Source organism: Corvus brachyrhynchos, unplaced genomic scaffold, assembly GCF_000691975.1.
Source record: "Corvus brachyrhynchos isolate BGI_N302 unplaced genomic scaffold, ASM69197v1 scaffold864, whole genome shotgun sequence".
Lineage (NCBI taxonomy): Eukaryota > Metazoa > Chordata > Aves > Passeriformes > Corvidae > Corvus > Corvus brachyrhynchos.
The window spans coordinates 1,184,408-1,206,738 of record NW_008237871.1 but is presented as its reverse complement, the minus strand read 5'-3'; the positions used below and the strand labels follow the sequence as shown (position 1 = coordinate 1,206,738).

Genomic DNA, 22,331 nt, shown 5'->3' with positions numbered 1-22,331 from the left:
TTTGTTCTTTGTATATGTTGCAACTATATAAACACTTCACCTTTCTTCTCATCCTCCCAGAGAAAAACCTTGCATGATAGATGAAGACTCTCACTCCTCAGCTGGAACAGTGCCAGGCCCTGGGACTTCCCTCCCCTCCTCTTCCGGTCCAGGTCTGACATCCCCACCTTACACAGCCACTCCAGTTGACCACGATTACGTCAAATGTAAAAAACCCCACCAGCAGGCAACGCCGGACGGTACAGTCCCTGTTCTCAATACTGCCAGCAGGGAGGTGCTCTGATCATGGGGGGTTTGACCAGGAATGATCAAACTGCTCAAGGAGGGTGAGGGGTCTGTGGTAACACGGGCAATATTGAAGCTCATTATCTTTATAAATTCAGTGCCTTAAATAGAATCAATGTACAGTCAGAGCTTTAAATACAAAACTCAAAGTTGTCACCTGCCACCACTGGTACCTGTAACTTAGTCAAAACAGTAATGTTGGTAGGAGGAGTATGAGCTCACCGAATTTTCAGTGATTTTTTTTCTTCGGAGCTCATTAGGAAAGATGTGGGTTCAATCTTCAGAAGACTGGACACTGTTTCGGCCTGTATGAAATGACCAGGTGAAAATTCAAACTGGTTGAAACAAGACAGATTGATAAAAAGACAGCACAAACCAGTATTACCGTTTTTCGAAGGAGGCAGGTGGCAACTATTTGGAATATATTGTGATTCAGCACGAAGTGATTGCATGACAGTCCTGTAGATTTCATCTTTTAATTTTTCTTTATCATTTACAATGACTGGTTAGCAGCTCATCTTTGTAGAATTTAAAATTATAGAATAAATAATTGGCTTATAAATGGAGAAGAGGGGTGGTATCATAGTGTTAATGAAGATCTTTGAAATTGCATATATAATAGAAATTAAGTTACAATTTAAGTAACCTGAGTTTATTATTTGGCTAGGAATTTGATTCTGATTCTACTCTTCTGGCCATTTGTTTATCCATCTGGATCTTTGAGTATCAGCACTCAAGGAGTAAAATATCTAGTGTTTAGCTTAGCATTGGTAGAATGTGCCAGGCCCCACAGAAATGCTCTGCTTGATATGAATTTATTTCTGGAGGGTGGGCTGCTTCCTATTGTCATTTTCTGAAGAATGGAAATTTGTAAATAACTTTGTTGACACATTTTTGAAACAAATGTTCGTATGCCTGAAATTTTTGCAGGGTGAATTTATTCCTTTTCCTCAACAAGTAATTCTTGGTGCAACTGAGAGAAGCTCCTTTATTTCTTTCATTATATTGAACAGGGAAATGTTTGTTTTGTTATTGCTTGCATTTCACTTGGGAGTAATTCATTAGACTGTTTTGAGATCATTTGTAGTGTAGAGGTGTCAATGGATTATGCAGTGATCAGGCTCTTTTATTAGCTTTTTGATGGCTTTCGATGAAACAGCATAGAAGGGAGAAAATATTTAAATATTTCTTAAGTCATATTCCCTGTGAGAAGCATTTCTGGCTAAGACTACATCTGCTTAGGTCCTGAAGACTGTCTAAATGCTCCCAGGAGAGACGTAAGTTAGATAAATATTCCAATGCGTGTCGTTAGTACCTCTCTCCAAGTAAGACATTATGGGCTGTGGCAGCTGATGGCCCAGTGGGAGCAGAGGCGGCTGCTGAGCAAAGCCTGGAGGTGCAAGTGCAGGAACATCTGCCTCTGCCAGGGCTGAAGGAGCAGTTCCTGGATCTGCAAGCTGAGCCTAGCTGGGACTGAGCTTTGTGCTGTCAAAGCAATTCCAAATGTCAGCTGCTGCAAGAAGCCGAGTTTGGGTGATCTTCAGGAAGGCTGTGTGTAACCATGACAAGGAGAATTGCAGAGTACTGCATCATTCATAATGTTTTGTAAGTTGCTGGCACAACTAAACCCTGGATACAGCATATTGAAGAACCCCAGGAAACTGAAATATTTGCCTTGGGGCTGTTACAGATGGAAGAGCTAACAGGCTGAGCTAACAGGCTCAGAAATCTTCCACTTTTATATTATTACATATACTGTGCTCTTCTGCATACATTTGCATTTTACTTGTATTAAAATACATACTTTTGAAGTAAAATGCTCTTGACATCTTACACATAGTCACATCACTGAAGAAAGCTGGTGCCAGCATTTCTGTTGTACCATTCCTAAAAATAGCAAGAAAATACTCATCATTTGACTACTCTTTAGAATATTTTTTAACCATTCTGACAGAAATGAAACTGTCTATATTTTTGTTCAGGAACAAATAAATTTACCTAAATTAAGCCTAAGTATTTATTCCTTCTGAGGCCTGACAATACTCTTATTTTGTGTTGATATTGTTGATCATACATGGCATAAGTAAAGTAAGGGTATTGTACAGTTTTACACACTTCTTTTCATATATTACCGCAAGCAAGAGCCTATTTGGGATCATTACTGATCTTTGAGACCTTTTTTGACCATTTTTGTGTTCTGTGCTTCAAGAAAACATGACCCATAAGGAAAGAGAGAAGTAATTGGGATGGTTTGTCTATGGAGGAGAAGACTCAGGGGAGACATGACAGCAGAGTGACCTAAATAATGTTGAAAGCTGTACAAAGAGGCAAAACCTCAGGATGTCCATGTTCCTGGAAGACAGAACAGATAATACTACACTTAAATGCATTTTCATTCTGAACATTAGAAAACAGTGTTAGAGCAGTCTTAGGAAATACCGTTTTTGTATAACCCTGCAATATTTTAGCACTGGAAGTCATTAAACAGTGGTGATACAGCTGTCTGCCAGGCATGATGGAGATGTAATTTATCCTGATGGAAAAAGGAATGGACTAGATGAACACTTGCAGTTCTTTCAGAACTCTACTTTTTCTATTAATTTTGTGGGTTTTGTGGGTTTAGGTTTTGGTGGGTTGTTAGTTTAATTTTTTAACAAGATACCCAACAACTTGCCTTCTAGAGCAGCAAATTATCTCATGACAAGCTGGAGAGAATTTCTGTACAGCCAAACATCTTTTCTTGAAAGTACTGGGATTCTGATCTTCAAACATTTATCTGTAAATAGGTGAAGCTGTGAGGGCAGACTTATTTTGAATACATTATATTTAAATGTATCATTATAATTCTGTAGCTCTCTAGCAAATTTTGCTGGTGGAAGATGATGATGAGGATATGCAGAAATCACTGTTAAAGCTGAGAGCATTGAAAGGCTTCAGATCCAGTGAATGCTGGTGATACTAGTTTTAAGTCCTGTATTTAATGAAAATGGGAGAAAGGAACCAGTAAATACAGCTTGTAAAGTAGCTAAACTTCTTTTCCCTCATAGCAGCTGCTAGCACATATCTCCTTCAAGGAGACAAAAGTATTGCTGAATGGCAGCTGTTATTTGCTGCCTGACTTGCTGCTGTCATGTGTGTAAAATGGGTAGCTTCCTTTCTCTTTTCTTGTCCTTCCATTCAGCAACATCTTTTCTTTCCTTCTGTTAATCCTGTCTTTCCTGTCATCACCGCTGCCTATTGCTATTTTATAACCCTCCAAAGTGAAAACTTGCATTTGAAGTCTGAAGCGTAGGTTCAGACTCTTATTTTCTAAGAGCAAAATAGGAAACAGGAACGTAGGAACTTGCCAGGCACCCAGACTATCATTACCTGTAGTGTTACTGTATTTACACAGCTAAATGGCCAGTGCTATATAGCAAAACAGATATGCTCTCTGTCCTCCTCTATACAGGCTGGATGTATGTAGTCAGTAAAGACCAATTGCAATAAAAGCAATAAAGTTAGTTCAGAAAGCAGGAAAAGTGTTAAAATGGAAAAAAAAAATCAGAATAGGGTATCTGTTTCCTAAAGAGTAGACTGGGAGATTGTTTAGGAGGTCTTTTTTGCTGTGTTATGCCTTTGTTGTGTTGATACTCAATTCCATATTACTGTGGTGGTATGCAGATGATGTATCCATTGCTATTACAGTGTTAAAATGTTGTATTGTTTAAGTCTTCATCCGTGTAGTATGTCGTGTGTAGTTAGACTTACTTGTCCTTTTTTGTGTTTGTCTTTGCCTGATTGCTTTTGCAACCAATATTGCCCGTGCTGCCTCTAACCTTTACACAAATCTCTGTTCCCCAGGCATTCTCTTCCTGCTTTTACCTGTCACGGCTTGCTTTTAATAATTGGCAGAACCTGCATGATAAACTCACTGGGAAAGGCTCCTTGCTTCGTGCTGTGGGATAAGTCTCACTTCATAGTTTGTCGGTTTGTAATTCTGCAAATGTTATGAAAATGCGCAGTTTTTGTAAACGGGGTTCTCAACATCCTGATGAGACAAAGGTGATCTCTGAGGAGCTTCTTGCACCAGGTTGTCACTCATGCTAAACTAAATCAGCTTCTGGGACGGAGTGGATGTTTCTGTGCGTAAAAAGAACATCCAGATTGCATTTTGGAACATTGAAATCTTGCCCTTCAAATTCTCTCTCTTCAGCAGTTAAAAATGAAATCTTTGGGTCTGCAGTACATGTCCTGTTCTGGCACGTGGTGCTGGATGTTCATGGGGACAGCATACTGGACTACATGAATAATGAATCACACCCAGTTTATTGCAGTATGCTCCATTTTTACCTTTCCCCAATTTAACCTCTCTCTGATTAGTACAAGTGTCACACTGAGATATAGTGTGAGATTATGTGAAAAGCATTTGTCCAAATAAATGGGACATTAGTGAGATACTCTGTTGCTCTGCTCTTGAAGGCAGAACAGCAATATGGGACTGTAAGTTATGGAAACACATTCAGTGCTCAGTGCAGCCAGACAAAACATAGACTCTCATCTTTGACTCATGTTAAAAGAGAACTCCCTTTAAATTGCTGTCCTCAAATTAACCTACTCCCATGTAAATCTCTGCAATTCTTTTGTTTTTAATAATGTGCAAGTGCCTTTTGATGCAGAGCTAAATGTTGTCTTCTGTTATGGGTGGAATCTGTTTGCAGAATGAGAATTCTGTGATACATCATGTTTCTGACTGCAGACCAGTAAAGAAGAATGCTCATATGTTCAAGTGAAGAGGGGAGAGATGGTGCCAGGCAGGACAAAGAGAGTCTGTACCTTCACAGCCTGGAACAACCCACCTTTATTGCATGAGACAAGATTTTTTTTTTCCAGTTATATATAGTTGCTTATTCATAAGCTCTGAACTGTGCAGCAGGATTTTTCTTTCCTGCAAATTGAGTTAGCATATGTATAGAGCTCTTTAGAAAAGCTTTCTGTGCCGCTCATTTCTGATTTTTTGACTTGTAGCTAATTGTTTATCATGATTCAGATATCTTCTTATAATAACTGGACACACATTTTCCTTCAGATGTTTAAGACAGACAAAGATATTATTCAGAAGTGAGTTGTACCCTCTTGGCTTTCTCAGCCTGTTACTTACTCCTGCATGCAGGTGTTTCAGAGGTCTTCTCCCTCTTCCTTTTAACTTCCAGAAAGTTTCAAAAGAGGATTACTGAGCTGCATAGTAATTAATTGTCAAAGGCAGAACACCTCATTCACATTGGCACCATGAAGCTGTGCTTCAGCTCCCCTGAGAATAAATTATGTGAGTTTGTGCCACAGTTGGTACCTGGTCATCATACTTAGCAGTGAGAGCTCTGTCATTAGGATTGTCTGTCTACTAGTTCAGGTCACTTACACTGTGACACATCACTCTCCTTGTCCCTCTTCCAGTGCTGAGTGGGCTCAGTTTAGGTAACAAGGCTTATGGAGCCCTGTTTTTCTTGTTGCATTTTAAAATGAAAGAGTCGTTTAGGCTCTACAAAGTTTAACACAGCTTTGTCCTGGTGATGGGGTGGCATGCAGGTGGTATGCCCGAATGCTGAGGGAGCAGTGACAGTGACATGCCCATGGCTGTTCCTGCTATGGAGGAATAGTGGGGAATAGGGATTTTTGAAGTCAACACAGTAAACTTAACTTCATTTAGGATAAGATTAACATTAAAATGCTCTTAAGCATCCAATTAAGGCAAATGGACTTCAGATATTTTTTCTAAAATTTGTGACAGATGCGTTTCAGTAATGATAGTGATTTAATCATCCATGTGACTGACAGGACCTCAGCATGATACAATTAAGGTCTTGGCAGTACAGGTGAATATACAAGTTCTTTCTTCCCAATGACATCTTTCTGATAATAATTAGTATTTTTTTACTAATGTCTTGGAAAGTTAACAAGATTCTTCTTTTGACCTTCTTACATCTCCTGTCCAAAGCTGCTCTTTTTCACCCGTTGACAGAGTAGGTGATGTAATCTGACATAGATTTGAAATGAAATATCACAAGTTGAGTCCATTATGAGAAATCAGGTAAAAAAAACTTGCTTTCAAGTGCCATTTTCTGAAATTTTTAGAGATAAACAGGAAATACTTAAATTTACAGCAAATAGAGATTTCAGGTTGTTTGAAATCTTCCTAAAACTTGGGAATGATGCAATGAAGTAATGAAACAAAATATAATAATACCAAGGAGAGACATCTACTATCAGACCATGTTTTTCATAGGAATATTGTTACAGTTACTCATGCACAATTTAGTAGAACTTCTCCCTAGTCTCTTCATTTCTGCTACAGATAATAATTTTGGGACATTAATACCCAGCTGTATTTTTATCTTAGCTTTTGAAGTAATAGGAAACTTTACAGGGAGGGACCTCAAAAGAATATTTAGTCCTTGATTTACCAGTCTCTTACAACAAGGGACCACCCTACCTTTTTTGGAAAAGCTTGCCTTATTGCTATTGCTGGGTGGGGAAACTTAGGTAAACAAAATATAAAACCCAGTAATTTTTTAACTCTTAAATTACACTGGGTTGCATTAAATTTTCTTTAATTATAGCAGAAATTATTAAAAAGGACTGATGTTCTCCATGGATTTGTGTCATTCAAAAGGGCAGGTGTTGATCGCCGTTGGGAATTTGGAATTCATTCTCATGCCTCACACACTGCAGTCTGGCATGTAGGTTGAGTAACACAAATGACTCTCAACTACAGTCAGCTCTTAACAGATGAAGGAAAAGCTTCATAGCACAACAAATGTAAAAATATATGCTATGTGTCCATCTAACATATATGTATTTATAAAAAAGAGCTGTATTTGGGAGTTAGGCTAGAAGAGAATAGTACTTTCATGTATAAAACATGCCATTTTCTTTTCTTTTTAGAAAACCAGGGTTAGGATGTGAATTGGTTCAGTTGCCACAAGTTTTGCTTTACATACTGCAGTATTTAGGTTTTGACAGAGCTTTTTATTATATTAAGGAACATCTTGGGTAACCTAACAAATGATGACTATTTGTCTGCCTTTCTTCAAAAGCCTACAGTGATTCTATAGGTTCACTATACTATTTTCTAACTGTATGTAGCAGTTTAGATAGAGATGAGGGAAAAAAAGAGTAGATTTTCTTGCTGCAATTAAAACCTATTGCCTTTTGCACTGTACTGAATGAATATGAACAGCAATTATTGTATTTTTATTTTGGTTAATCATATGTATTTGGAAATTCTCCCTCATCTTTTTTAAGATAAATAAGTCCAATTCTCCTGGTAATTTTCATATGTCATCTCATTAATCTCTCATTTTTTATCCTCTCCTCTGAATTAATTTTCCTTACTTCAGTATCTTTTTTAAAATGTGGGTCCCAAATACAGACACCATAATTAAGTTTAATTTTCATTAGTGCTCAGTAGAACAGGAAGACATACATAATTTTTCTGTGAAGTTACTGATTACACACTGAAGAGTGCTGCTTTGCTGAAGTGTGTTTAGACTAGCCTGACACTTTGGCCAGTTCTGGTTTGAGAACACAAATTCTTTACCAGCACATGTGAATGTGTGTGCTGGGATCCACTGACACATTTTCTGCTCCTGATCGTGTTATCTTTGAGGTGCTTGTAGAAGGATTTATTTATTTATGCTCAAATAATTCTGTGGAAAATGAAGGCTGGCTGGCTCACAGCTTTGACTTTTCATCCTTTGTAAAGATGAGTACTATGCTTTGTTTTACATTCCCTGGGACTATACCCATCCTCTGTGATTTCTGAGAAATTAATACTAATAACTGGTGGCTGCTGCTAATTTCTGGAATACTCCAGGGTTTTCCATCTGGCTCACTTAGTTTGAATGCAACTGCTGCATTCAAGGAATATCTAATATAATAGAAAGTTGTCTCAATAGTCATCTTCCTCTGGTTTTTAGTGATTAAGGAGCCCAATGTTAATATCATTATTTTTTGAATATAGTTAATGTATTGAAAGAAAAGAGGAATGAACATCCCTTCCTAGACCCACACTCATTTAAGCAGAAATTTCAAATTGAAATAGTTAGCTAATTGTGAGGAGGTATTTACTTTTGTTCCCATAAGGAAAAGCTCGTGTATACATTTGAAATTTAATGTGTTGAATCATTGTCTATCTTCGCATGATGAAAAGTTATTGTAATTTCCTAGTGATCTGATCTCACCCTCGCATATTGGTCTGGCACTTCTTGATTTACATTCTAATGCTTCATCTGTCATAACCCACACATCAGAACTGACCTGCAGGCTTGTGGCAACATCTGGAAATTTGCAAATTTTTTTTCCCTAGATGAGTAACTCAGCCTCTTTGCCACAGATACAGAAACTTCTTTTAAAAAAATATCAAGGGAGCTACTGTAAATGGTTTTCCTGATGTCAACTGGGAGTTCAATAGTATCGATTTGTACCACAGAAAGTTATTAAAGCTTTATAAATGAGTCATTTAAAGCTTGACTGACCTCTCTTCAGAATCCTTCTCTTCCAATTCTTTATAATTATATTCTTTCTGTATAAAACTTGTCATCATTAACCAACTGTATAGCTTCCAATTAGGAAGCAAATACTGTTCCCCCCATTCTTTTTCAAGATACAGTTTTATTAAGATCTGTTCACTGAAGGGGAAGGTTTTCTTTGTGTGGTAGTGAAAAGCCTACGGAGTGCATCAAATTTGGTTTAAATTCATTGGAATCCTAATAAGCAGAACCTGATCTGCAAGCTGAAGGTTTGCAGAGGGATTTATCTTGATAAAATAAATTCATAGGAGGCCCGTAGCTCTCTCCTGAACAAGTGCAATTCAGATGGAACAAAAGAAATTTAATTAAATTATCCACTCATCTCAAAGCAAGGACTTTTGCTTTGTTAATTTTCTTTCTTGATCTTATCAGTAAAATTAATGAATTGGGGTGCAGTGGAACTACCTAGACAATGGATGTAACCCCCTTCTGGTTATGCCATTTCTGTATGGAATCATAAAGTGGTTTGGTTTGGAACAGACCTTTAAAGATCATCTAGTCCCACACCCCTGCAATGAGCAGGGACATCTTTAACTAGATCACAGAATCAAGTATCAGTATCTTAAGAAGAAATTTGAAATAATTCTTGTGGACTCCAGATTTAAAGGGAATTGCCTGTATTGGAATTTTATATTGAACACTGAATTGTGTTGGCACAATATTATGGAAAAATGCCAGTTTCCCATCTCAGTGGGAATGTGCAGGCCTCTTTCTGTCAGAGAGACTAAGCTGTGTTCTTTAGTCATGCAGGGTTGCCTCTGATAACCCTTGATGTAAAAGAACTTGGGTTATATCAGGCAGGTTTCAGACATGAGTGGGAGGTTTTCACTTGCCTGTTCTGAGGTGTGTTTTATCCCCCATGATAAAATCATGATGCCCGTTCCTGAGCAGATTAACAACTTAGTTGTGACTGTACTGTAGTCAGCAGCCACTGCTCCACTCTGTCAAGGTAAAGTCACTTCTCCTATTCTTCTGTCTACTGCCTTGAAGTCCAGTTTTCCTGTCTGTGTTAGGCCTAGTTCTTTGGTGTGTTGTTTATTTGCCATATCAAATCACCTTTCAGAATGTTTGTTGAATAGCATCTTACACCTGCAGGAGAGTTGGCATCAGAGATCATTCCTGTTAAGTCTTTGCCCTCTAATTGTACTGATTTTTCTTTCCTTTGTGAGTAATTTTTACCAGTGTTGTTCTTCATGGTTTTTTCTTGTCAATTGAACTTTGCTTGTGTCAGGTTCATAATTATACTGGGTGCTTTTCAAGGCAAATGGTACAGTAAACCTGGGAAATTTTACAGGGCCATACAAGCTGAAATATTGTGTCCTCAGTCTGACTGCTTTTGAAAGTTGAGCTTTATTGCTTTTGAATCAAGTTCCAGGATTATATTCTAGGAAGAAATGTGGTGAGAATTAAATACCTTTTCTTGGTGGTGGTTAGGGATCTTATATTGCGGTTGTAAGAGTTTGCAGAGTGGCTGCAGTTTTGTGTGGCTGTTACCAAGAGTAACAGCTTGAAGAGTATGAAGTGGTGCATTCCTTCTTTATTTCTTTTGCAGAGCGGAGTCAGGATAGCACTGGAGCAGTGCTGTCTGACTCCAGTTCCACACAGGATATGTTTAATGAGCCTGCCAGTTCTCAAGACAGCCTGAAGAAGACTTACACAGAGAAGAGAATTTCTACTACCTGTGCTGATCCACTGATGCTCAGCAAAGACACCCTGGGATCTACAGAGGAAAAGGGTATGCCTGATTTAATAGATAATGTCAGCTGGAATAGTCTCATTAAAATGTTTCTCCTGGCTTGCAGATGCACTGAAATATGCTGCAATGTGACTAAGAATTTTAACTAGGTATCATTGCTGCCTGTATGTGTGTAGCTTAAATTTGGAACTGTGCCTCACTTATGTGGCCACCAACCCAATTTGTTCTATCTGTTAAATCTTATAAAGAAAAGAATAAAGATAAACTGCTGTCTGTGGTGTCCCTTGGACTGACTTGCCTTCTTTTAGGCAATTATTTGCTTTTTCTTCAGTGTTTCAAATCTCTAAATAATTTAAGGAGTAGTTATTTGAATATAGTCTCAAACAAGACTTTTTTACTTTTCCCAGGAATAGATGTCCTTTTTGTGCTGTCCCAGTAGCAGCTTAATATTCATTACAGAGAAGAGCAGAAGCAGTAGAATTAGATGCTTTATTCCATTGTATACTTCATTCCAGTGGAGAACTAGAATTGCTTTCTACCAGATTTTTCCGTATATAATAGTACTAAGCGTTCTGTATTCCACTGGAAAAATTGTTTCAAAATCCATTAGCTGGAATTTCCCTTTGTCTGATGTTTGTACAGTTGGATGTGGCAGTAGATAAAAAGACTGGACTTCAACAGGGAAAGACAAACAAAACCAGTGTCTAAATTTTGTCCACCTTTCCAGACTGTGGCTTTTTGTGGGATACTAAATCTTCTTTTCTTTCTAAATCTTTAGTTCACACTTTCCCTATTTCAGAGATATAGAAACCATGCTATATGGATAGTCCTGAATCACTTCCCTGATCTCACTAGGAACAAGTGCCAAGCAGTCATCTTTTTGTTTGCAGACTCTTATTACCTTGGTTTCTTGTTTTTAAAAATATTTTACTTCAGTCTTGCCTAATCTAGAGAAGCCTGTGGTGGTGTTTGCATTAACATGCTGCAGTAGATGCCAGTTCCTAGTTTTGTAAAATAGTACTTCCATAATCACTAAATCCAGTAGTCTTTTGGCTAATAGACTAAAAACATGGCTCTTTTTCAGGCTTGCAGTGAGTTGTGTTATTGTCATAATTTATCTGTCAGAAAAAACATCAAATGCATTCTTAATTTACTGGTGTTTATTAGAACAGATGTTGTTTTCCATAAAGCTACCTGTACAGTGAAATTATAATGGATACAGACATGAGGCAAGCAAATTTTGAAAAATGTGAGTTTTGTAAAGCATGTTTGTTCAAAAGTTCAGCCTTATTATAGAAAAAGTTATGGAGTAGCTTTATACTTGAGAATGAAGTACACTTTAGTGTATCTCTACACTCTCTGCTGGGAGATAAGATCTAATGTAAGAGGCTCTTTATCCTAGCAAAGACAAAGACATTGTAAACTTCCATGACTAAAAATCAAAGTTAAAGAAATTAATCTGCATGTAGCATGTGTGTTTCCAGCAATAATGATTAGCTGGCAGGAAATATGGAAGCTCCCACTGTAACACATGTTTTCTGAAGTAAGATTTGGTATCCTTCAACAAAAGATGGGTCAATTGAATTATAAATTAGCAAGTTAATCACAAAAATATTTACATGGAACTGTAGGTCCTACGTTATGCAGAAGACCAGGTGAGCCACTGCTGATTATTCTGTCCGAGCCCGTATTGTGTTCTGGAATTGTGTTCTTCTAGGCAGACTATTAAGAATAATACATTTCCCTTGAGAAGGTAGCTTTAATTTTCTGTTCTTTCTTCTTTTCTTTGCAAAAAAATTTTACTTAATTTACTCTTCTATTTTTTGGCTTTTTTTTCTCCTCCTCCTCAGTCTTCCAAGAACAGGTAAAATCCTGCATTGTGTAAGGTGTGCTGAATTCATACTATTGCTCAGGATAAAACCCAGATGAAGACAATGGAGGTATCACTGTGTGGCTCTGTCAATGAGTTGCAGATTATTTATTCAATGAACATCACAAATAGTCATAATTTTTTTTTCACTATTTCTGCCTATGCTTTAATGAAGAAAAGGATTACCTTTTGTCATATTTAATTTTTGTCATTTTCTGTATGTCATTTACCATTCGGAAATGGCAATTTCACTGTCACTTTTCATTGTCACTTTTCTCAACTGTTCCAGCTGCAGGAAAGTCAGAAGAGCTGCTGGAGAGCTCAGAATCTTACAATCCTGCTGAGCCTACTGGCCAAAAACTGGTGGTGGATCCTCAGTCTGCTTCTGGCAATCCCCTCAAAGCTGCCATCCCCCCACCCTCACAGTGGGACTGCAAAAAGAAAGCTGACCCTTGTGGAGACGATGCATCTGAATTTCCTCACGGTCTCCCCGCAGACCTGGAGGAGCAGCGCAAGTTCCTGACAGAGCAGTGCATTTCCTCCTTCTGCCTGTGCCTCAGCCGCTTCCCCCAGCACTACAAGAGCCTTTACAGACTGGCCTACCTGTACACCTACAGCAAAACTCACAAGGTGAGCACTGAGCTGCCACAGCAGCCGCGTTCACTGCCCAAGCAAACAAGCTGGGACTAGTTCAGAAGTCTCAGTGTTAAAATACAGCAGATAAGCTTGTTCAATGCAGTTTGGAATGAAACTACACTTTGGGAAGTCTTCAGCTCCTAGATTGCCTGACTTGTGTGTGAGGTCAGTTAAGGAGAAAATTTCTTCTTTTATTACTGAACAAAGTAATTTTCTGTCATTCAGCAGAGAATTACATTTTAGATATGTCACATAAATTAAGATGTTCTCATAAAAATGACAGCAATTATTTATTTTACTGGGTAAGTGGACTGAAAAGTGACTTGGAAGCAGAAATTAATCAGTATTGTGTAAACACAGCATGTGACACAGACAAACTTTCTGGGTATCCTGGGTCTTTGTTAGTAAAATGTGTAGGAGTAGTACATTGAAATTATTGAAATTATCAGTGTTATTTTACTAATTGTCATAATTAAGGTTCGAATTCCCAGATTTTATATTTTGAAGCCTTGTATTTGGTCATATGCTGCTCTGCATGGCTTCCTGAATTTTCTTCCCCACCAGTACTGAAGCTTATTTGAACAATAGGGTAGGAACACAAATTGTACCCCTGGCCTCGTGGTAGAAAACACATCACCAGTGTCACTGCAAAGTGAACACAAGCATGTCTTACCAACCTACTGGAAGGTGATGAATATTCCATTTGTCTGTACGGTGATTATCCAGAAAAATATTACCCTTTTCTATAGAGAGCTTGTTTTGAAAACATTCTTACACTGTTTGTATGTAACAGTTGTTAATTTTTCCATGGAGCTAATAATGAATAGGAGCCATAGATTTCTGCAATCTGTCATTACTGTTGCTGACAAGATTTTGTATCAACATTCAACAAAAAAAGCTGCCTGTTTTCAATTTATTGGTTCAAATAGCATGCCCTTGCCTGAGGAACTACTTGCAAAATATTTTCTTCTATTATTTTTCCCTGATGAAGCTTTCTCTTTTACTTTTCATATCTCTCTCCTTATATAAATATCAACTCAGTGATGGATTTCTATGTGAAATACACATTGTTGTCTAAATCTGTTTCCTCTTGGAACTCAGAAAAACTGAATCCTGCCTGGTTGAGCCTAGCAGTTACCAGACTGGCTTCAACGAGCATTTTTGGGTTTTACTGTCCTTTTTTATTATTTCTGTGCGTAATGAACAGCCACTTGAAAAAATCTTCTTATTGATGTATATATACTACATATTTTCACATGGGGTTTACGTTTTCTTTCTTTATTGACTCATTCAGGTTCTTTTGTAGAGCAGTGTCAAATGTCTGTGTTTTAATGGCGTATTGCTATGTCTTTAGTGGAAGTTACACTCCTGCATGAACTTAAAACACAAAATGGATCTATGCATTTTCAGCAGTAACTGGAGTAAGGATTATGCTTACATATACTCATGATAAGCCTGATTTAAAAAATGAGATAAATTACATCAGGTTGTGTTGTTGGGGGGCAGAGTGGTAAATTTTAGAAAACTGAAATCAATGTTTAAATGCATATAACCATCTTGGAAAATTCAGCATTTATATACCAACGCCAGGAATTTGCATGAAGAATTTAGACTGATGGCCAAAATTCATGGTTGGCTGGGAGAAGGAGAGGATTGGCAGGTCTCCATAGTGCACAGAAAAACAAGTTTTCCATGTGCAATCTGTTTTCTCCCATTTTACAGTTTTCCTGGTTTTGCTGTTGTGAGATAAGCAAAGATAGTTGTTGAGCAACTATCAACTCAAATTGATGAGTTTTTTTAAACATCTTTCCAAATTCTGAACATTTTGTTTGGCTACGTGTTCTGTTGGGTTTTTTTTTCCCCTGCAAAATCCAGCTTAATATTTGGAGTCTATTTTTCTTTGTTTTAGTCTGTTATCAGAGCAAATTTATACATAGCTGGTTTTAGTTAGAGTAAACGTGCAGGGAAGTAAGGATGAATTTTAAGAAGTTACTTCACTGCCACTTTGGGCAGTAGTTTTAGTTTCCCATTAACATTTTCTTGAAGTAAAGTCTTCATCCTTTGTGATTTTTATCTCCAAAATGAATGTTGGCACAGTTTGGAAGGAGAAGTTAGGACTTGGCAAGATACTGTTTGTCAGTGTAACTTTGTGAAAAGTATTTCCTTCTGGTCCTTATGTATCAGAATGTGGAACTGGTCTGATAATCTGTAACCCGCAGGTTGTCAGGAAATAAAAATGCTTACTTACATGCCTTTTTTAATCTCAAAATAAAAAGTGCTCTGTAAATCCTGGAAGAATCTGCTCACGAATACTGTTCATGTGAGTTTTTAAGTTTGTATGTTCTATTATGTCTGTTATTAGCAGAGCCCTTAATGGGGATATTAATGTTAGGTGTGACGTAAGGTCAGTGACATGACAAGTTAGTCAAACTAGGCATAATACATGCATGTAAAAATTACAAGATTATATGTATGTAGGCTTAATATATACTTAGATACAATCAATCTGTAAGCATAATAGATGTAACCAAGTAGAAACAGTTTGGTAATAACAGTTCATTTAAAAGGCCACCCTTCAAATCAGTAGTCTTTTTATTTTGCTTTTATTTGATGCAGGAGTAGGAGGAGGTTTTTGAGACAAAGCCTTCTAATGGACTGTAAATGAAAACAGAGGGAAGGATTAAAATATACTGGAGTGTTTTGTTCACCTCTCAGAAACACTTTGTGGAGTTTCCAATTTAGGTAAAGGTGCTTCTGAGTTAAGGGGTATCCATCCCAGGTGACTCAGAGTTCTACTTGGTTGACCCTAGGAGATTTTCATTTTCTACTTCAGCTTTTTTGCAAGTTACTGTACCCTGTCAGTCATCTTGTCTTTGAATCTTGGGGTGATAAAGATGTGGGAGGCAACAGCTGAACTGGAAAGAGTATTTCATAATTGCCCTGAGTCAGACAGCCAAATCCAGCATTTCAGACTGGCAAACAGTGCGCCAAGAAGAATAAATCCTTTTTGCTATGTCCTGGATCCCTTCACCTACTCCTAATAACTTCATCAGCTGAAAATCAAGCAGAGCAGACTCTGTGAAATCTAATGAGTTGAGACCTGCTCAGGCGTATTTACTGGGAATAAGCGATCATGCTGATTTAAGGAGAAGGGTAGTGGAAAATCTGTAACTATGTCTTTTATTCCTATTATTTTTGATTGTGTGAAGTTACCGTGTAATTGCCCCATTTGTCTGAATGATCTTTTCTCCTCCTAGCTGGGTTACTGCCATCATCTTGGTCAATAAAAGCCTGTGAATTATGTGTACCAAACACATGCCTGTGGATGGTCAGTGTAATGTGCACAGCACATCCCAGCACCAGAGCATGACGCTACAATTAGTGATCTCTTAACCTTTCCCTTGTAAAACTTGGATTCGGGAATACATCCATAGCTAACATTTCATTAGACTGGGATTTTAGATGTAAGCTTTGTGGTAGGATGGTAACTTTCTTAAGGGTTTTGTTTTCCTTGAATTTTTATGTGATAGTTTTAACTGTAAGATTCAGATTACCACACATTAGGCGAGTTTTACTTCATTTTCACACTTGGAATTAATTTACATTTCTGATGACTATGATTACCATAAAATAAAGCATTTTATGTGCCTGGATCTTGGATGTTAGAATAGGCTTATTTTTGTTGAGTTTTGATTTTATTCAAAACAAGATGACTTTCATGGAAGACCAGATTTTTCTAAGTTCTCTTGTGTTGTATTTTCTTCTGTATGTATTTCCAAGTATTTTTCAGGGTTAACAGGATTAGAGAAATACATACTACAAAAGAAGTTATGTAGAAAAAAGTTAGTATGCAGCTGAGTTTACGTACTTTGCTTTCTTCAGTCTTAATTAAATTTGACACTCAATGGTAATAATTAAGTTTATTGATTCCTGTGACCAGCCAGAAAGTACCTTGTGATGTTTATGAGTGAGCATGTATTTGTTCCATACCAAAAGAAAGCTATCCAAATCCATTTGCTTAATGCTACACTATAATCATGAAGGTCCAGTGTAAGTACCTATAGGAGCTCTTTGAATGAAGGGCTTTTGACACCCGTAAATGTCTGGTTAGCATTGCCAGTGTTCAGCTCCCTTGCACATGAATCCATAATTGCCAGAGGGGATGCTCCAGTTCTGGTAAGACATTGGAGAGTTCTGCATGATTACTGTCATTAGGACAAAGCCACTGATGATTGAGCAGAGCTTTTACTGTTTCACCAGAGTCTCATAAACAAAAATAATCTGGAACACGGGATAAGAACTTTTCTAATAATCCCAACACACACACACAAAAAAAGGATATCACAGCTGGAATACGCTTCTTTCATGGATGTGATTTAATCACATTTATGACTCACAGAAGTGTATTTCCAGTCCACAGAACACAAGCTAGAGTCCAACATTCTCATTTGTCTCTGTGAACCAAACATCTTCCTCTTTCTTTCATGTCCTGTCTTGTGAAGTTGTCCATACAAAAGCTGGTCAAATGCGACTCAAATGCCACTTTCAAACCCTGAAGTAAAAAATGAAGTAAAGCAAAGCTTCCATCGGTGAAATCTTACAATTAATAATTGTCCCATCTGTTGCTAACATTCTGCCTGGAGCCAACAGCTGTCCCTAGTTCTCAGCTACACAAGAGAAGTTCATGCATGGAATTCTTAGAGTGATAGTGCTTTTATCAATTTTTGGTTGTCATCTATCATTTAGTCCCCTACGGATACTTTCTTGTTAATTCACTGAGCACTATTAACCGAGTTTGATGACAGTCATGGAATTCCCAGGGAGGTTAAGTGAACTTACGTGGAGGGCAATGGCTGGGTATGGGTAAAAGGTCTGAATTCACCACCTCACTAGAAGAAGGCTGCAGTTTAAGCCTGAGGGTTGAGGCCTCAGCTCTGGCAGGTATTCCCTGCAGGTAACTGGCCTGAGGGAAGAGCTGGGGGTGCTTCCGGAGAGTGTGTGGGGAGAACAAATACTGTTGGAACAGCAACTACATGGAAAATGAGAAAAGCCACTGCAGGTTAATAAATAAATGTGTACTTTGTTTTACACTTGTGGCATTTCCATCCCCTGCCTGCAACTCACCTGCCCTTTCTTGTCCACAGAACCTGCAGTGGGCCCGGGACGTGCTTCTGGGCAGCGGGGTGCCCTGGCAGCAGCTGAAGCACATGCCTGCACAGGGCCTCTTCTGTGAGAGGAACAAGACAAATTTCTTCAACGTAAGTTTACACAGCTGATAAACACAGTGCGCTTTCTCAGCCATCCCTGGAACACCTGTTTCTCATTCGAAAGGTTTGCAAGGGGTTGGGGATGTGAAATTCCACACAGGCATGTTAAACAAGCCATGAGCAGCTAAAGGAAAGGAGAATTACAGGGATATTTACTGGGTGAATATCTCTCTCTTGAAGGGAACCACACTAGAAGGATTATTTCTGATGAGCTTGGAACCATGGGGGAGAGAAGCACCAACATTTTTCAGTTATGCATCCTTTACCATATACTTGATGGCTGAGCCCTCTTTAAAAATTCTAATTTTGTTCATTTAATTATCCTCTTGTTTATTGTTTCTCAACTCAACCTGCACATCTCATGATAGAAAAATAGTGCTATTTGCTCTAAGAAATTAGTTGGAATGAGTTTTCTTGTGCTCTCCTCTCTGTAGCATGGCTCAGCAGAAAGAGTATCTCCAAGTCCCACAGTGAGGCAGCAGCACTGTCACAGAGACTGTCCCTGTGTCTGTGATACCTGCCACAGGGGTGTCTGTGCCTCTCACTGACATGGGACACACGGTACTTCTGAGACTTACATAGGCGTTCATCTATCAAACTCCCTGCTGTGATTGCTACTTACCCACTGCTGTTGTCTTTGGTATCTTTGGCTTTTCTGTGGTATGTTCCAGGGTTTTGTGCCTTTTGTTCTTTTGTGATAGGGTTCTTTAGCAATTCTTGTTTGCGGTGCGTGGTGAGAGCCTGGAGACGCTCTGCTTGTCATTCTGGGCTGAGTACAGTCCGTATCTGTTATGTGGTTGCCTGTGATGGCAGTGACAAGATTTTTGTGTCTCTGCTTTCCCATCCAGTGCTTCTGGTTTAATATTGTAATAGTGAAATTTATTTCAGTTTTATATCTTTTAACATCTATCTTCATTTTTGCTGTATGTTGTGTTAATTAGCACCTCTGCAAACCTCTGTTGAGTACAAGGTAAATGCTTTTCTCTGATTATAATCCCTCACATGGGTTAAACAACTAAGGAATACTGACAATGGTTCAAAATGGAGTCATGGATCAGTCTGCAAAAAGGGTTTCTATATCAATACATCTTTCTGGAGAGAAGTTTTGATTAACAAGTACTGTCAGCCAGCAACTAAATACCACGCACCCCCCATGGGATGGGGAGGAGAATCAGAAAAAAGGTAAAGCCCATGGGCTAAGATAAGTTAAAAAACTGAAATAAAGTAAAATATTCTCATAATAGTAATGAAAAGGGAGATAACAAATAGAGAGGAGTAAACCCCAGAAAAACAAGTGATGCACAATACAGCTGCTCAATACCTGCTGACTGATGTACCAGTTCCTCAGCAGCAACCAGCTCCTTCCAGCCAGCTCCCCCCCAGTTTCTATACTGGTTTATATACATACCTCTATTCTACCCTCTGGCCAGTTCGAGTCAGCTTTCCTGGCCATGCTCACTCCCAGCTTCTTGTGCACTTCCTCACTGGCAGAGCCTGGGAAGCTGATTTAGAGTAAGCACTGCTTAGCAACAACTACAACATCAGTGTGTTATCAACATTATTCTCACACTGAATCCAAAACACAGAACTGTACCAGCTACTAGGAACGGAATTAACTCTATCCCAGCTGAAACCAGGGCACAGCGTGATAGGGTAGACTAAACAGTTGTGACCTGATTGATGGCTACAATTGGTGGCTTTGTGCTGGTTATTTCCCTGCACTGTCTGCCAGTTTTCCCTACCAAAATCCTGCTGTGATTAGCTCTTCAAACTGGTGGATGCTTTGACTCAGATTCACATAGCACAAGTATTCTTGTAGAAATTAATGGAATTATTCAACATGCTTCAAGCCAAGTGTGAACTTTGCATGACCAAGGCTGACTTGTTCATCACTGCAGGGTTAAGTGTCAAAAGTATTGTTTTAATGTGTGAGGAAGATGAGCAGTAGGGAACTGAGAGGTGTGTATAAGGGAGTGTTTCTACTTGAAAATGTGAATTACCACATTAAGAGAGATCAATGGTTGACCCAAATTGTGTCTAGGTTTTGAGTGCTAATGCTAGCTAATTTAATTTAAAGAAATTCCACTATATTCCTAGGTGGAATTTTCTAGCATTATTTCAGAACGTAATTATTTCTTATTCTGCATACTGATATTTTTAAACTCTGAAGGATGAAAAGTCCTAATATAGATACTAGACAGCAGTATAATAGTACTATTTTGTAAATCAACAAAAACACAATTCCCATAATTGATTTCTTTAATCAGAAATTAGATACGCTTTGAGAGAAAAGACAACCTTCATATGCTGGCCCAGTGCAATATATTGGGAATGCTGTTAGAAAAGGCAGAAGGTATTTGTAAATGATATTTTCATTTTGAACTTGGGTCTGTCAACATACAAAGGTAGTGTTAGTCTGGAGTCCTCCATGCAGACCACTGTCTCCAGGCTTTAGAAGTTTTGGTTTGGGGATGAACTCCAGTGTCTCAGTTGTGGGGACATCTTGACTTATTCCTGCATGTGTGTAGGTTAGTCTTCCTGGTAACAGGCACGAGTTTAGCATGATAAAATGTTTTGGTGGTCTCATTTTCTACCCAGCTATATTTTCAAAATCCTCTTCAAGTAACATTGTGTGAAGCATGTGGCATTAATCCAGAACAGATGACACAGACATAGCACAGTGAGAAAATCCAGATCTGAGAGGGAAAGGGCTACAAGTGCCCATGACAAAAAGCCAGTGGTGTCAGCTGACATTCCAGAATTGGACAAACCTAAATCTGTGAACAACTTGGAAAACAACCTCTGAGCTCTGCCTTGACCTTGCCTGGGTTAAACCACAACTATTCTGTTCTCATGCAAAGCTCCCGGCCAGGCAGTGGGGAATCGACTGAGCTGCACCATCTGGGTCAGTGCTCAGAGCACATTCTGGTGTGTCATCCCCTGTACAGATGGTGGTGCAGCCCACTGTCCCAGCTCCTGTCTTCACATACAGAGTCGGGTGATAAAACACAAATTCTAGCACTCTACAAAAGTAGTCTCATCTAATCTTAGAAATTAAATGGCCAACCTTACGATTTTCTAATCATTTTTATGTTCCCCAGGGCTATTTCCAACAGAAACCTTTCACTTAAAGTGTTTATTTGCTTCCATGAAATGCATTTGGTTTTATTTTGAGAAGTCTTCAGCCGTCATGATACAAAAGAGTTAAAAGAATGTCTCAGTGGTTTTCTGTAGATACTTTACTACTGGAATACCTTTTTCTTCTGGAGCAAGTAGCACTGGTGTTTTTAATCTCTTGTATAGAAGATTTAGGGTTGTTGAAATTACAGCTGACTCAATTTTACAAGTACAAACAACAGAGTACAAGAGGGAAAGCTAGCAGCTCCTCCCAGACATTTTATAAATCATGCATACTCCTAGTAGAATTATTTATGAAATGTTTATGACAGCACTGTATGAAAAGAAATAAACCTGGGTAAAGCTGTCTCTTGTTAAATTTTACTGCAGAACTGCTGGTCTGGATCTGTGTGTCACGGGTTGTTGTATAATTTGTTAGCTGTCACTCATATGCGACTTAAATGAGCAAAAAGGGCATTTTCAGTTAGCCCTGATTTCTTCTCATTGGATGTATTAGAATAATGTCAGGATGCTCAGAACTTCCCTTTTTCAGTTCTGAGAAAAAATAGTGTTACTGCATTGTTTCCCAAGCAGAAAAGAAAGGCCCTGATTTTTTACAAGCAGAGGTTTTTGCATGTCCATGGCTTTGTTAGTGATGATGATCGTATGAATGAATATTGCTGTTGGATTTTCAGGAGTTTTAGCTGTGTTCCTATAAACTACTGTCAAATCTGTTTTGTTTGGCCATTTCTCTCTTTCATGTCCAGGTACACTCTAGCTTTTCTCCTCTTCTTTTTCTCAGTGTGAGTGTAGATATATACAGAGATTTTTTTTTTTGAGGATGGCTGCAGGATCGTTTCTATAGTAACTAAATTAGAAATTATTTCAGCAGG

At 38.3% G+C, this 22,331-nt stretch overlaps 1 protein-coding gene and 1 long non-coding RNA gene across 8 annotated transcripts in view; one reads left to right on the top strand and one right to left on the bottom strand.

Moving 5' to 3' along the window:
* Positions 1-22,331, top strand: part of CABIN1 (calcineurin binding protein 1) — a 106,814-nt gene that overhangs the window by 27,854 nt on the left and 56,629 nt on the right. For 3 of the 6 annotated variants that reach the window (XM_017732266.1, XM_017732264.1, XM_017732270.1), the window contains exons 27-30: positions 61-239; positions 10,405-10,587; positions 12,699-13,048; positions 18,199-18,312. In XM_017732266.1, the coding sequence (XP_017587755.1) occupies positions 61-239; positions 10,405-10,587; positions 12,699-13,048; positions 18,199-18,312 (826 nt within the window). The remainder of the gene's footprint in view (positions 1-60; positions 240-10,404; positions 10,588-12,698; positions 13,049-18,198; positions 18,313-22,331) is intronic. The other 3 variants (XM_017732269.1, XM_017732268.1, XM_017732265.1) reach the window with 2 other exon arrangements.
* Positions 17,408-18,268, bottom strand: LOC108446230. Of its 2 annotated transcripts, XR_001861366.1 has the most exons (3): positions 18,179-18,268; positions 17,894-18,083; positions 17,408-17,606 (listed from the first exon to the last, which is right to left on the bottom strand). It is a non-coding gene; the product is annotated as an uncharacterized LOC108446230 (long non-coding RNA). The 2 variants fall into 2 exon arrangements; XR_001861365.1 differs by lacking the exon at positions 17,894-18,083 and having other exon boundaries at positions 18,179-18,262.